The following is a 16,485-nucleotide window of genomic DNA, read 5'->3' on the forward strand; positions in this document are numbered from 1 at the left end:
CCCCGGGATCACTTTAAATTACAGTTAGCTCCGCCCTCATCCGGTCATAGCCACACCAATTTTTTGCCGCAGCGCTACGCGCCGCAGGTTCTATCCACACCCACTTTTTGCCGTGGCGCGCTTCGCGCGCTGCAGGTTGTAGCCACTCCCATTTTTTGACATGGCGCGCTTCGCGTGCCGCAGGTCATAGGGGCCCACAAATGAAATTTTGCACAGGGGCCCACTGCTGGCTGTGTCCGCCACTGGGGTCAAGGGATACTAATGCATTTACCGCCTGAGGTTGAGGCAAATATCTGTATAACTTGTTAAAGGACGCTTCCAGATTTCACAATGGGTTACCCCCCCTTCCCCTCTTCCCTGGGCATGTACCCAGATCCTCTTATCCTAACATTGGACAGTAGTTGGTAGTACGGCAGCCTTGGCTTTTGGCTTCTGGACATTTCCCCCCCTTACTCTCACTATCCCCCCCCCCCCCCATCCCTTTCAGAACCTGTCAAAACTAATTCTGAGTACAACCCCTTTGTACTTGGCGAAATATATGATTCTGATGCATATATTTATACTTTTTTTTAGACGCTCTCCAAACTTGCATATAAATGCTTTTTGAACAATCACTGATGCTATTAATTGATTATAATTACTTATTTCTGAACCCCACCCAAGTATTTCTGAACCCCACCACTCACAGTAATGAATGCTTGCACATGCTCAGTGACTAGCCACATGGCTAATTAATATTCACTGCACTGTGGTGACGTAACCTGGACTCATAGTGTTGTTGGATCATGAATGAATCGTTCATTTGATCCGGATCTTTTTTTTTAGTCGAATCATCCGGATCATCACAATGATCGATTCGGTTCACAGTGGATGTCTGTCTGGAAGAAACAGGAACATACAGAATGTACAGTGCAGGGAAAGTCCTGTCCTGCTAGTCATTTCACCCCCAGTCTGCTTCCCTAGTAAAATGATTCAAATGATTGCACTCAAAAAGATAGGGCAACAAAAAAATATATATATCATTGTCATGGAGATAATGACTACCAAAACACACAACAAAAGATAACCATGACTGCTGAAAGTATTGCACACAAATGATCAAATAACGTAATAAATACATTTATTAAGGACGTATCCCAAAATGCTAAAAACAGTCCACACTGCCAGACACAGCTGGATGTATATAATACAAAAATTGATCGATATTGGATATCTACAGAGGGCAGTGGTGCATAATATATTGCAATGCAACAAAACAACCAGCCTGCACTACCATTAGACCAAACTTGGCAATACAACATCTGAGGTTACAGGGGACGGGCTGAGAGGTTACAGTGGGTGCAGTGGTAAGCAGCTCTTTCATAGCAATTATCAGTCATCTTATACCGGTTGCAGTTATTTTCATATCTGACCATGGATGTTGTATTGTCAAGTTTGGTCTAATGGTAGTGCAGGCTGGTTGTTTTGTTGCATTGCAATATATTATGCACCATTGCCCTCTGTAGATATCCAATATTGATCAATTTTTGTATTATATACATCCAACTGTGTCTGGCAGTGTGGACTGTTTTTAGCATTTTGGGATACGTCCTTAACAAATTTATTTATTACGTTATTTGATCATTTGTGTAAAATACTTTCAGCAGTCATGGTTATCTTTTGTTGTGTGAAATGATTCAAATGATTCGGTTCAAAGATCCGGATCTTTTCAATGATCCAATTCGAATCATCCGAAACCTTGAAAAGATCCGGACTTCCCTGGAGCGGCTGTTCTATCAGTATAGATAGAACGAAAACAGCGCACCAAGAGCCGCATAACACGGCTCAATCTGACGTCCAAGTTCAACACCACCATGCGTTGTGTTAGGGGCACGTTATGCGATCTTAACGTCCTCTAAAACACAACGTCTTGGTGTGAAAGAGGCCTTAGTCTCTTTAAGCTGAATACTGACCTGAAGATGGATCGGGTAACCTCACAGCGACTACCGAGTTCCCCGATCTATCTTCCTACCCAGATGCGTGAACAGGAGGTTAAACAATTGCGGTACTTTGTGTGAGAGTCGTCGGAGAACTTAAACATCCGATCTATCATGACAGTCAGTATTGTTGCACATTGTCAAACGTCGCTTGTGTAAACGTGCTTTTGTACCCATGTCGTGAGATCGCCAGAACAATCTCTCCTCGCACGAAAAATCTATGGTCGTCAGAAAAATCTCACAGACTTGGAAGGGCGGTTGAAGTGGGGCCTAGGGCACTGAAAAGTACAAATCCGGCCCTGCCAGAAACAAGCACGCAGCTAATCTTGTCAGATCTGACAAATGTCAGAAACACCTGATCTGCATATGCTTGTTCAGGGTCTATGACTAAAAGCAACAGGATAGCCATGTGACTAAAAGCAACAGGATAGCCGTATAGCTTAAAAGAAAATAAATATGGCAGCCTCCATATCCCTCTGACTTCAGTTGTCCTTTAAATTTGGGAGTTAAGCTGCTGTGAGGGCTCGTTCACATTGCGTTCCGTTCGTGTTAGTGTTCGCATTGGCCTTTTTTTGGAGTTTTTTTTTTTATTCCTGCCGCTTGGATGGTCATTCCGTTTTTGTGAAAAGCGCTTTTCTAAGCGCTTTTCCCAAGCGTTTTTTTAATTCACTCCCTGAAGCAAGTCAGGGGAGTGACCGAGTCAAACGGGCAATAACCAAGACAAACGGGCAAATAAAATACATAGGTTTTAATTATGGTAGCGTGGATTATTTTAAAGCTATAATGGACGAAAACTGAGAAATAATGAATTTTTTCCATTTTTTTCTTATTAATCCTGTTAAAATGCATTTATAAAAAAAAATTCTTAGCAAAATGTACCACCCAAAGAAAGCCTAATAAGTGGCAGAAAAAACAAGATATAGATCAATAAATTGTGTTAAGTAGTGATAAAGTTATTAGCGAATGAATGGGAGGTGAAAATTGCTCTGATGCATAAGGTGAACAATCCCCGAGGGCTGAAATGGTTAAAGAGATATATAGATAATACCTGTTAGGATTTTTTATTTCTTCTGTTACACAATTGATGCAGTCCCAACCAGAAAATGAATATAGTGCTGAATAGAAAGCCATGGTTAACATGCCTATATTCGTCTCTGAGCCTTCAAATGAGTTTTCCAAATAATGTGTGTTACCTTGAATGAGATAATATGATCAAATTAGCCATTTAAATTAAAGCTGGTTTGAGTAAAATGAGTGAATAAAGATTAACAGGGAGGAGGCAGACCAAAGGAAAATCCTGATTCATGTTTTTGTTTTTTTTTTAGTTATTTTTGCTATTTTTCTGCCTGCTGTAAAGCTTTCAGTGCAGTCTATAGTTTGGAAGTGCAGCAAAACTTTGTAAGTGCAGATTTCAATTGCATGGAGAAGGATTATAATCTCAGAGTTTAAATTGTTCAAGAACAAAATAATTTATTTTTTGAGTACAAGTAACAATTAAACTTGATGAAGAGTCTAACCCAGGAGTCTCAAACTCGCGGCCCGCGGGCCATTTGCGGCCCTCGATACAATATTTTGTGGCCCTCGCCGGCAAAAGCTTCCTTATAGTTCGCTTCAGTGCTCCTAAGTAATCCACTGCATCCCTGCCACTAAACGAGGGCTGCAGAGCCCCCAAATCGCCCGGGGGGCAATCTGCCGGCATTTCCTGGAAGGGGCAGAGCTTTCAGCTTCAGCTCTGCCCCTCCTGACGTCAATCGCCGCACGGATCGCCGCCTCTCCCCGCCCCTCTCTGTGAAGAAAGAGTGAGAGGGGCGGGCAGAGGCGGTGATGCGCCGCGATTGTGAAATTCCTTATGCGGCCCAGCCTCATCCTGACTTTGCCTCCTGCGGCCCCCCAGGTAAATTGAGTTTGAGACCCCTGGTCTAACCAGTTTCAATCCTTCCAATTAAATCAATTTAATTTCTGTTTTCTTTTTTTTTTCAGTGACAAGGCAGTTAGCATTTTGGTAACTATGGGGGCGAGGGAGGGACAGAAAGAGGTTAATGGTTATTTTATTTATTTATTTATTTAGATTGTAAGCTCACAAGGACAGGGCTCTCTCACCCTTTTGTGTCTTGGAATTTGTTACACATTTATTCATATTCATTTTGTCACTGTAATGACCAGTTCTGTATTTAGTAGGGATTCTGTATTTTGTACCAACTCTTTATTTTGTGTATACCATTGTCTGTATTACTTTGTACCCCATGTTTGTTTCTTACTTTGTACAGCGCCAGGGGCATAGCAATAGGGGTTGCAGAGGTTGCATCCGTATCGGGGCCCTTGGACCTGGACCAGAGGGGCCCCGAAGGGCCCTCCCTCAACTACCATATTAGCTCTCTATTGGTCCTGTGTTCATAATAATCACTTCTATAGATATTTTGAATAGTGGTAATCATTAACAAACTGCTCCCCACCCCCTTCTTGCACCTCTGACACTGTAGTTGCCATTGGCAGGTTTTGGTGCATTGTATCAATTGTTATGTATAAAGTGCTTGGTGGGACCCAATGTAAAATTTGCATTGGGGCCCACAGCTCCTTAGCTACGCCACTGTACAGCGCCACAGAATAAGTTGGCACTTTATAAATCAATAATAATACTAATAATAATTTATATATGTAGTATCTTTTTTGTAGTGCACTATTTAATTTAACCACTAGATGGTGCCTTCCTGCATAGAAAGCTGAATCACACTCTATCTTCCAGTCAATATGATCTAAACAGCCTATGTTCCCGGGAGTTCCCAGTTTCATGTCATTGTATTGGAAGTTTCTACTTATATAAGCATGTACTATGTGCTAGATATTGCAATGTTTCTGTGTGATTTAAAATAGTAACTACTCTAATTTTCCTAATAAAATAAATGGCAGAATGTTTTGTGATGTTCAGTGGTGGCAAAACCACGGTCCGCCAATCGGATCTTTACCAGAAGTGTGAAAATGAGGACACAGAAGTGTAAAATCCACCAACATAGGTACTTTGAAAGGATCGATTGCTATAGTTTGGTATGAACAACTAACAGCGATTATCATGCAAACCGGTCTGCCAGAACAAAGCGGTCTATATGGACAATAATTGCTGTCTTTTACTGTCATTGGGACATTTCTTTTAACTGATTAATTTCCAATCACCGCGGTCTAACGTGAGTACGGAGCTTAACATGTTAGTAATAATGTTGAGAAATATATTTGTATCAAATTTATTGTAGACCATCTGACATCTGAGTGTTCCAGGGAGAAGCTTATATCATGTGATTTAGAAAAGTGATGATGATAGAGAATTATCCACACTGGTGTAGTTATTGGATGTTTTTCACAGGTGACTGATGATCAGTAGGCCCAGTGCACACCAAGCGGATTTGGATGCGATCCGCCCACCGCATCCGCCTGTAAATCCGCTTGGCTAATGTATTTCAATGGGCTGGTGCACACCGGCGGTTTGAGGTTTGTAGCAAACCACAAACGAGCCTCCTGCTGCACGTTTGCGGTTTGCTAAAAACCTCAAACCGTCGGTGTGCACCAGCCCATTGAAATACAATAGCCAAGCGGATTAACAGGCGGATGCGGCCGGCGGATCACATCCAAATCCGCTCGGTGTGCACTGGGCCAAATCTCTGAAATTCACACCAAAAACCGCTAGCGTTTTGTGGATCTGCTAGCGGTTTTGGTGTGCACTGGGCCTCAGAGGAGAGATGGAAAACTGATATGGTGATCCTAAAGACCGTCTTACCAGTACACATCCATTTTCCAGCCCAAATAAAGTGACCGTGCAGAAAAGCAGAGCCTGTACTCAGGAGGATTGAGGGATTCTGCTTTTGGATGATGGACAGAACATTTTAGTGAGTTACTAATGAATAAATGTGTACTGCTTCATATAATTATGCACAACATTCACTTTTAGGGTGTTTGAGGAAAGTAAGTGGGGAAAAGAACAAAATTGGTATCTGGTACCAACTATGAATTCAGTTTGTCATTTTCAGTTCAGTGTAAATACTTACCCTGACATAGACGGACAATTCCTGAAATGATAATGATGACCAAGGCTAAGACTTTGGCAAATGCGGCAAGCACTTGTAGAAAGGCTCCCCATTTTACTTTTGCACAATTCACTGCTGTTAGAGAAGCTGTAATATAGTCATTAGGTTAATACTAAGGTATCGTTACTAAAAAAAATACATTTTATTATTTTACTATTAACATAAATAAAATGTGAACATGATTCATTGTATAAGTGTTCTGAAAAATACCAAATAAAAATGTTCAGCCTGTTTGGCTTTTCCATAATTCCTGGCATTTTACCTTATGATCTCAGCCAAAGGCCAGATATGTAGGCAGGCCCGGACCACCCACGACGCATCTTCCTCAGGCGGCAGAAGTCTTGGGGTGGCGCAAGGCAGGACAAGGAAATGTGCCTGGCCTGCCGCCACAGAGGTTACAGCCGCCCACCTTGCCGTGAGTAGAGATGGGCCAAACGGTTCGCCCGCGAACAGTTCCAGGCGAACTTTAGGTGGTTCGCGTTCGCCGGCGAAGGCGAACTTTGCGGAAGTTCGATTCGCCCCATAATGCTCTATTGAGCAGAACTTTCACCCTCTACATCACAGTCAGCAAGCACATTGTCACCAATCAGACTGCACTCTTGGAGCCCCAACCACCTTATAAAAGGCAAGTAAAGAGAAGAAAAAGACAATCGAGAGCCCCCGATAGTGTATTATTGTGGTACAACTGGCGTAGGGTGATCGAATAAAGTTATACTCACAAGTCTGGGTTGCCGAGTCCAGGCAACCACTTATATCGCAGGCGAGGAGTATAAACCTGTCCCCGCTCAGGCTAAAAAGTCGCTCTCCGTAGATAGAAAAAAGAGGGTGTCAACACCCATCCACCAGGTGGATCAGTTTGTAATGTAGTATACAGAGGCGCCAATAGAATAAAAATAGTACCAATTAAAATCAATAAAATTGTGGGTGGTATGGGTGGAAATACCCGCCCAACAACAAACACAAGCACTGCTCTGTGTAAAACAATTTAATAAGAACTCCCAATAAAATATACAGTTTGCAACGCGTTTCACGGGTCCCAAGCCCGCTTCCTCAGGCAAAAAAACTTTTACAGGCAGGAGCAACTGAAATATACAAAAAACATAACAAAAGAACGAAATGTAAACAACAATCAAAGAAAAAAAATTATCACAGATGAACATCTATCAGTATTTGTGCTGAACATAATATATCATATCAAAACACAATCTCTGGTAATGTCTGTGGGTTCAATGTGCCACAATGTTGTATCAGCATATAAAAATATAAAAATATAAAAAAATATATAATGTATATATATATCTCAAAGAGATACTGCATCCATGAAAAACACAGACATATACTTCTGTCAGCCCTGTAATCTCGCACTTGCTTGGTCTACAAATGCATTGTCTATGTATGCCAGAGGCTGGCCATCTACATCTTCATACATGCAAACCGAGAACCCTGTCCTATGTATACATATATGTATATACATCTCATAATACATAATATAAAATATAATATAAAATACCACATGAGCTTTTCTATAGATGTGCCCAATCCTAAACATAGAAAATTTTTGGGATTCCCATTACAATACCAAGCGGGCAGAGGGGTGGAGGGTGGATAGATTAACGCATGTTGGAGAGGGACAAGGGAGAAGGGGAGTGAAGGAGACGGAGATAAACACTGGATTTAGAGGGGATTCATCACTTACCAATGTCCCTGTGCAGACGAGTGTGGCGCCTTTGCTGCAGGTTGGCGCCACACTCGTATCTAAAAAAGACTTCCGCCTCATGACGTCAGGGTGAGGGGGCGTGGTGAGACGCGAATGAATAGAACGCAAGGACCGCCTATGGAACCATGCGCACGGCGGAAGTGCGTCAGCTAGGGATATGATGGCTGAGTCGCCATCTTGCTGGTGGGCATACTGTTCTTGTGTGGTTTCCACACAAGAGCAGTAAGGCGGAAATACGTCAGTTGGGGGCACGGAGGCTGAGCCGCCATCTTACTGGTGGGCATGCTATTCCTGTGTGATATCCCATACGGAGATACGTGATGTGTATGATATAGGTCTAATTGCGGAAATCCCTAGTGATAGGAGGAGATCCATACACGGAATATCACAATGGTGCATAACATAGGTACATAAATACACGATTGATTGAAAGAAAGAAAGAAGAGGTAAATAAATTCTTTGTAAAAACACATGGTATAAATAATGGAAAATATACATCCCTAAAGAATTCAAGAGAGACACATATCAAAATATAAATAAATAATGAATAATTCATAATACTTTAAAGGGCAGAGATATATGAGCCCTAAAAGTACACAGGCTGTGTGGGCCCCCTTGCACATGGGGAAAAATGTGCATCCACACCCAGTTAGCCACTGGCTAAACCCCCCATCCACCAAACCGGATGTGGGGGGACCCAGGGCCCCCAGAGTTAGACTGTCAATGGATTGTCATACTGGTCTAGTCACTATCCGTGATGGCCCATGTAGAATAAGGATAGATGATAATTGATGGAAATGAGAAACATATAATATATATACATAGAAATTCTTTTATAAGAGAATTAATAATAAAAAAAGTATAATAAGTAAAGAATATATAATATAAAAAAGGAACAAATAAATGTAATAATAATAAATGTAATAATAATTAATACAACCATAAAATTGGTTAAAAGAGAGCGACTACTGTAAGCATAGGTCAGGATCATAAATATCTATAAAAATTGATCTAAGGTAAGAGGTATTACCAGATTACTGGTAAACTGTGCAGGGAAGGGGGAAGGGGGCACTCCTACTTGATACGTAATTTAAGTGTGGCCCGGTCTCCTCCATACCCAATACTGTATGTAAGGGGCGAAACTGGAAGGTATAAGGTAGATTGGATCTTTATATTCAACCTGTATATTCAGAAAGTCTTCTCTAGTTGCTCGTTCAGTCCTAGAGGTGTAAGTGTTTTTAATGTTTGGATCCAGTATATCTCTCTGTTTTTGAGTATTTGAATAGCATCTGGTTTCATGGGGTTTATAGCCTCCAATGCTGTAAATGAAACTTCTGTCGTGTTTCTATTATGGGACTGGTCGAAGTGTCTTGATAGGCTGTGAGTGGCAAGCCCTCTCCAGATATTCCGTTTGTGTTGGCCTATTCTCTCTCTAAATAGTTGGCTGGTACGTCCAACATATTGTACTTTGCATGGGCAGGTGGCCACGTAAATGACAAACCTGGTGTCACAGTCTATATGCTTAAGTATTGGATATACAGTATTGTCATAGTGGGATATAATATGATCAGTGCTCGTGATAAAGCTGCAGGCAAGGCATCGTTTTTTGAGGCAGGTGAACGAACCTGCCGGCAGTGTCTCACTTTTGTTATCAGATTTTAGCTTGCTGGGAGCCAGTAAGTTCCGGAGATTGGGCGCTCTCCGGTATGTCATGATTGGTTTCTTGGGGATATGTTCACGTAGATAGGGATCCTGTTGCAAGATTTCCCATCTCTGGGTCAGGATATCCTTTATAGCTGTGTGCTGAGCATTATATTTCGTGATGAACCGTAATGTTGTATCTGAGCTGTGGTCTTGTGGTGTATCGTGTGTGGATCTCGGTTTTGGGGGTTCCATGGCCTTAAATTTTGCATTCTGTATTAGATTCTTGGGATATTTCTTCTCTTTGAATTTTTTAATCAAAATTTTGGATTGCATTTCATAATCTTGGATATCTGTACAGTTTTTATGAATTCGTCTGAATTGGTTGTATGGGGTGTTGGTAGTCCATGGTTTATGATGAAAACTGCTGAAATGAATGTAACTGTTGGAATCTACTTGTTTGAAGTGTGTTTTGGTTTTGATTTGATTGTTATTGTGGAATAAAACTAAATCTAGAAATTCTAATGACATGTTGTTATGTTGTGATGTGAATGAGAGTTTGGCTCTATTAGAATTTAGATAACTGACAAATAGTGGAATAAGTGAAGTGTCACCTTGCCATATAAATACTAGATCATCTATATAACGCTTGTACAGTATAATATGTTCTCGGAAGGGGTTGTTATCGTAAATGTAAATGGTCTCAAGTAGGCCCATGGCTAAATTGGCATAGCTGGGCGCAAAACTGCTGCCCATCGCTGTGCCCCCTATTTGTTGGTAAAAAGTCTCCAGGAATGTGAAATAGTTGTGTGTGAGTATAAACTCAACGCATTGTAATAGGAAGGTCTTTTGTTTTTGTGGCATATCTGGATCTGCTTGTAGATACCAATGTATGGCTTCAATGCCAAACTCGTGTGTTATATTTGTATAGAGTGCTGTGACATCGCATGTCAGCCAGGTATAATTGGATTTCCACTCATAATCTTTCAATATATCAATAAGGTGTTGGGAGTCTCTAGTGTAGGATTCTAGTTTGCGGACATATTTTTGTAGATGTTGGTCTACAAACTTGGATAAATTACTGGTTACAGAGTTTATTCCAGATATTATTGGTCTTCCTGGAGGATTTTGTAAACATTTATGAATCTTGGGTAGGTGATAAAAATAAGGGACAGTAGGATGTTCAATGAGAATAAAGTTCTTTTCATTCTTAGTTATAAGTCCCTCCATGAGGGCATCGCCAATAAAAGTTTTAAGTGCCGTATAATATATGGTGGTGGGATCCTGTGCAAGTGTTATGTAACTTGTGGAATCCTGGAGTAAGCGAAGCGATTCCTTGATGTAATTTTCCTTATTTAAAATAACTATACCCCCTCCCTTGTCTGCTGGTTTGATCACCAACCTGGTGTTGTTTTTCAAGTTATTGATGGCAGTTTTCTCCGATGGGGTAAGGTTAGATGGAAAAAATGTGTGTTCTTGACATAGTTTTTGTAGATCCTCAAGGGTTAATGCATAGAATGTTTCTATGAAATTTCCTTTTGATGCAGTAGGATAAAATCGGGAACGAGCTTTAAGAGTGGTGGTAATGCACTTCTCTAAATTAATTTCCTGGTCATCGACCGTTACAATAGGTGTGTCTGACTCCTGGGTATAGATCATTTTGGTATTTCTGTCCATTTTTTTCAAGGCAAAGTGTCTTTTTAAGGTTAACTTACGTATGAAAGTGTTAAGGTCCGTAAACAATTCACTTAATTGGGCCATATTTGTAGGACAAAAAGATAGGCCCTTACTTAATAATTTGGTTTCATTGTCTTTCAGTATATAATCAGAGAGATTAAAGATGGATTTAGTTTCACCCCCATTGGGTGTAGTTATGTTTTGTTTCTTTTTCCCCTTTCCTTTTCCCCTTGAACCTCGCTTTCGATGTTTCTGAGGGGACGTTTTCGAGCACTTTTCGGTTGAAAAATGGTCCGTGACGCTTTCGGGCTGGGGAGTTGTTGATGTAAGGGGTCCGGTGGGTGGTTTGTGAATGTGGATGGAAGGTCTAAAAAAGACTCCGAATGTTCGCTGGGGGTATCTGGTATAGGATTAAGTGCAAGTGGATCCTGTACCAAGGAACTATGGTTGAGGGTGTCAATCTGGGGTGAGGAGGTAGTATTCTCCTGAGTGTTGTAGGTACTATATTGTGTAAGATTATCTCCATCATCAGATTGGTCATGGTCTGACCGAGGATTCTGGAAGTTGGATGTTGTGCCCTCACTGAGGTTGGTGGCGTGAATCTCCACTGTGGTCACTGTGGTGGTATTGGTGACAAAATTGTTGTATGTGGGGGCCTCCGATGTATCAGTATCACTGTACAAGCGTTATATAGATGATCTAGTATTTATATGGCAAGGTGACACTTCACTTATTCCACTATTTGTCAGTTATCGCAATTCTAATAGAGCCAAACTCTCATTCACATCACAACATAACAACATGTCATTAGAATTTCTAGATTTAGTTTTATTCCACAATAACAATCAAATCAAAACCAAAACACACTTCAAACAAGTAGATTCCAACAGTTACATTCATTTCAGCAGTTTTCATCATAAACCATGGACTACCAACACCCCATACAACCAATTCAGACGAATTCATAAAAACTGTACAGATATCCAAGATTATGAAATGCAATCCAAAATTTTGATTAAAAAATTCAAAGAGAAGAAATATCCCAAGAATCTAATACAGAATGCAAAATTTAAGGCCATGGAACCCCCAAAACCGAGATCCACACACGATACACCACAAGACCACAGCTCAGATACAACATTACGGTTCATCACGAAATATAATGCTCAGCACACAGCTATAAAGGATATCCTGACCCAGAGATGGGAAATCTTGCAACAGGATCCCTATCTACGTGAACATATCCCCAAGAAACCAATCATGACATACCGGAGAGCGCCCAATCTCCGGAACTTACTGGCTCCCAGCAAGCTAAAATCTGATAACAAAAGTGAGACACTGCCGGCAGGTTCGTTCACCTGCCTCAAAAAACGATGCCTTGCCTGCAGCTTTATCACCAGCACTGATCATATTATATCCCACTATGACAATACTGTATATCCAATACTTAAGCATATAGACTGTGACACCAGGTTTGTCATTTACGTGGCCACCTGCCCATGCAAAGTACAATATGTTGGACGTACCAGCCAACTATTTAGAGAGAGAATAGGCCAACACAAACGGAATATCTGGAGAGGGCTTGCCACTCACAGCCTATCAAGACACTTCGACCAGTCCCATAATAGAAACACGACAGAAGTTTCATTTACAGCATTGGAGGCTATAAACCCCATGAAACCAGATGCTATTCAAATACTCAAAAACAGAGAGATATACTGGATCCAAACATTAAAAACACTTACACCTCTAGGACTGAACGAGCAACTAGAGAAGACTTTCTGAATATACAGGTTGAATATAAAGATCCAATCTACCTTATACCTTCCAGTTTCGCCCCTTACATACAGTATTGGGTATGGAGGAGACCGGGCCACACTTAAATTACGTATCAAGTAGGAGTGCCCCCTTCCCCCTTCCCTGCACAGTTTACCAGTAATCTGGTAATACCTCTTACCTTAGATCAATTTTTATAGATATTTATGATCCTGACCTATGCTTACAGTAGTCGCTCTCTTTTAACCAATTTTATGGTTGTATTAATTATTATTACATTTATTATTATTACATTTATTTGTTCCTTTTTTATATTATATATTCTTTACTTATTATACTTTTTTTATTATTAATTCTCTTATAAAAGAATTTCTATGTATATATATTATATGTTTCTCATTTCCATCAATTATCATCTATCCTTATTCTACATGGGCCATCACGGATAGTGACTAGACCAGTATGACAATCCATTGACAGTCTAACTCTGGGGGCCCTGGGTCCCCCCACATCCGGTTTGGTGGATGGGGGGTTTAGCCAGTGGCTAACTGGGTGTGGATGCACATTTTTCCCCATGTGCAAGGGGGCCCACACAGCCTGTGTACTTTTAGGGCTCATATATCTCTGCCCTTTAAAGTATTATGAATTATTCATTATTTATTTATATTTTGATATGTGTCTCTCTTGAATTCTTTAGGGATGTATATTTTCCATTATTTATACCATGTGTTTTTACAAAGAATTTATTTACCTCTTCTTTCTTTCTTTCAATCAATCGTGTATTTATGTACCTATGTTATGCACCATTGTGATATTCCGTGTATGGATCTCCTCCTATCACTAGGGATTTCCGCAATTAGACCTATATCATACACATCACGTATCTCCGTATGGGATATCACACAGGAATAGCATGCCCACCAGTAAGATGGCGGCTCAGCCTCCGTGCCCCCAACTGACGTATTTCCGCCTTACTGCTCTTGTGTGGAAACCACACAAGAACAGTATGCCCACCAGCAAGATGGCGACTCAGCCATCATATCCCTAGCTGACGCACTTCCGCCGTGCGCATGGTTCCATAGGCGGTCCTTGCGTTCTATTCATTCGCGTCTCACCACGCCCCCTCACCCTGACGTCATGAGGCGGAAGTCTTTTTTAGATACGAGTGTGGCGCCAACCTGCAGCAAAGGCGCCACACTCGTCTGCACAGGGACATTGGTAAGTGATGAATCCCCTCTAAATCCAGTGTTTATCTCCGTCTCCTTCACTCCCCTTCTCCCTTGTCCCTCTCCAACATGCGTTAATCTATCCACCCTCCACCCCTCTGCCCGCTTGGTATTGTAATGGGAATCCCAAAAATTTTCTATGTTTAGGATTGGGCACATCTATAGAAAAGCTCATGTGGTATTTTATATTATATTTTATATTATGTATTATGAGATGTATATACATATATGTATACATAGGACAGGGTTCTCGGTTTGCATGTATGAAGATGTAGATGGCCAGCCTCTGGCATACATAGACAATGCATTTGTAGACCAAGCAAGTGCGAGATTACAGGGCTGACAGAAGTATATGTCTGTGTTTTTCATGGATGCAGTATCTCTTTGAGATATATATATACATTATATATTTTTTTATATTTTTATATTTTTATATTTTTATATGCTGATACAACATTGTGGCACATTGAACCCACAGACATTACCAGAGATTGTGTTTTGATATGATATATTATGTTCAGCACAAATACTGATAGATGTTCATCTGTGATAATTTTTTTTCTTTGATTGTTGTTTACATTTCGTTCTTTTGTTATGTTTTTTGTATATTTCAGTTGCTCCTGCCTGTAAAAGTTTTTTTGCCTGAGGAAGCGGGCTTGGGACCCGTGAAACGCGTTGCAAACTGTATATTTTATTGGGAGTTCTTATTAAATTGTTTTACACAGAGCAGTGCTTGTGTTTGTTGTTGGGCGGGTATTTCCACCCATACCACCCACAATTTTATTGATTTTAATTGGTACTATTTTTATTCTATTGGCGCCTCTGTATACTACATTACAAACTGATCCACCTGGTGGATGGGTGTTGACACCCTCTTTTTTCTATCTACGGAGAGCGACTTTTTAGCCTGAGCGGGGACAGGTTTATACTCCTCGCCTGCGATATAAGTGGTTGCCTGGACTCGGCAACCCAGACTTGTGAGTATAACTTTATTCGATCACCCTACGCCAGTTGTACCACAATAATACACTATCGGGGGCTCTCGATTGTCTTTTTCTTCTCTTTACTACATATCCACGTGGACAAGTCCTACGTGTAATCGATTGTAGACCCCATCCCCTCGTTCAACAAGGAAAATTTCACTACATTAAGAGAATGAACTTCATTGAACAACGTAACACGCATAGAACAGACCTTCTTGCAATTTTCAAAAAACATCCGGCATCTGGTCCATCCACGGACATACAGGATGAATCTGTTACCAACAATGAAACTCCAATCGATCTCAAACCCATCTTTCAAAAACTAGAGAATGCCTTAAAAGATGAGTTTTTTAACCAAGCTGATATTTCGATGCAAGAAACATATATAGAGGAGAAAATTTCTCCCGATGGTATAAGAGTAAAAACATTGTCAGCATTTCCCAAAGACTTACTATTCACAAAAGACTGGTATGAATACCTTGAAACCTGCTCTGAGGGTATGATGACACGTATTATCAGAAAACGGACCTCCTTAATTGAGGACTTACAGCCAATAATAGCGGACTGTAGGAATACACTAGCTCCTCATACTAGCAGTGTTAAATACCAAGCTCTCATGTCCAGTTTAATCACGAGAGTAAGGAAATTCGAACATGACACCATTGACAACAAACTCAGCAAACTCAATAGGGATAGACTGGCATATAATGAACACAGAGAAAGAGAACGTAGACCCAAACCCCCTCCCTCACGTCCATTGCAGCCAGCAGCACCGATATATCCAGTGGAGAGACATATGCCAAAACCAGTACTTGAAAATATACCCAAACTAATGAACCTACAAATACCCCCACCACCATTTATATATCCGAATTATCCACCACCACCGTTCACACCAAATATGGGGATTTTCAATATTGGTGGGATCACGCCCAACCCTCAGGTCTCCAACAATAAAGACACACCCACTCAGACCACCAACATACCAACATTGTTGGATCCCAAGTTGTCAACAAAGGCCCCAGTCCCAAAACCCAAGTCCAACCAGGACACCACACCCAGAACCAGCACATCCTTTGCACTCCAGCCACATAAATTTGTCTTTTCCAAGCTACCACCACCCAATAACCCAATTACCTCCTTTTGTCCAAACATGAACAACAAATCAAAGAAAATAAAGAATACAATACCTAAGGTCGTTAGCCAACCTGGCAATAAACTACAACACAAAACTACAATACAGCCCGTTATGGGCCCACTTGATTCACCCAAATACAACTTTACCAAAGGTCCACCTCCACCCACCTTATTTAGACACACCCACAATCCACCCATTGATCAGGTCACCACTCCTTTTCATCACACTGATACATCGGAGGCCCCCACATACAACAATTTTGTCACCAATACCACCAC

The 16,485-nt window shown here is 40.9% G+C and overlaps 1 protein-coding gene across 2 annotated transcripts in view; it reads right to left on the reverse strand.

Moving 5' to 3' along the window:
* LOC137518760 (Y+L amino acid transporter 2-like) overlaps positions 1-16,485 on the reverse strand; it is a 96,203-nt gene that overhangs the window by 38,685 nt on the left and 41,033 nt on the right. For both annotated transcript variants that reach the window (XM_068236996.1, XM_068236997.1), the window contains exons 3-4: positions 6,011-6,136; positions 3,025-3,169 (exon numbers count right to left, since the gene is read on the reverse strand). In XM_068236996.1, the coding sequence (XP_068093097.1) occupies positions 3,025-3,169; positions 6,011-6,136 (271 nt within the window). The remainder of the gene's footprint in view (positions 1-3,024; positions 3,170-6,010; positions 6,137-16,485) is intronic.

The sequence above is a fragment of the Hyperolius riggenbachi genome, chromosome 5, assembly GCF_040937935.1.
Source record: "Hyperolius riggenbachi isolate aHypRig1 chromosome 5, aHypRig1.pri, whole genome shotgun sequence".
In the NCBI taxonomy this organism is placed as follows: Eukaryota; Metazoa; Chordata; class Amphibia; order Anura; family Hyperoliidae; genus Hyperolius; species Hyperolius riggenbachi.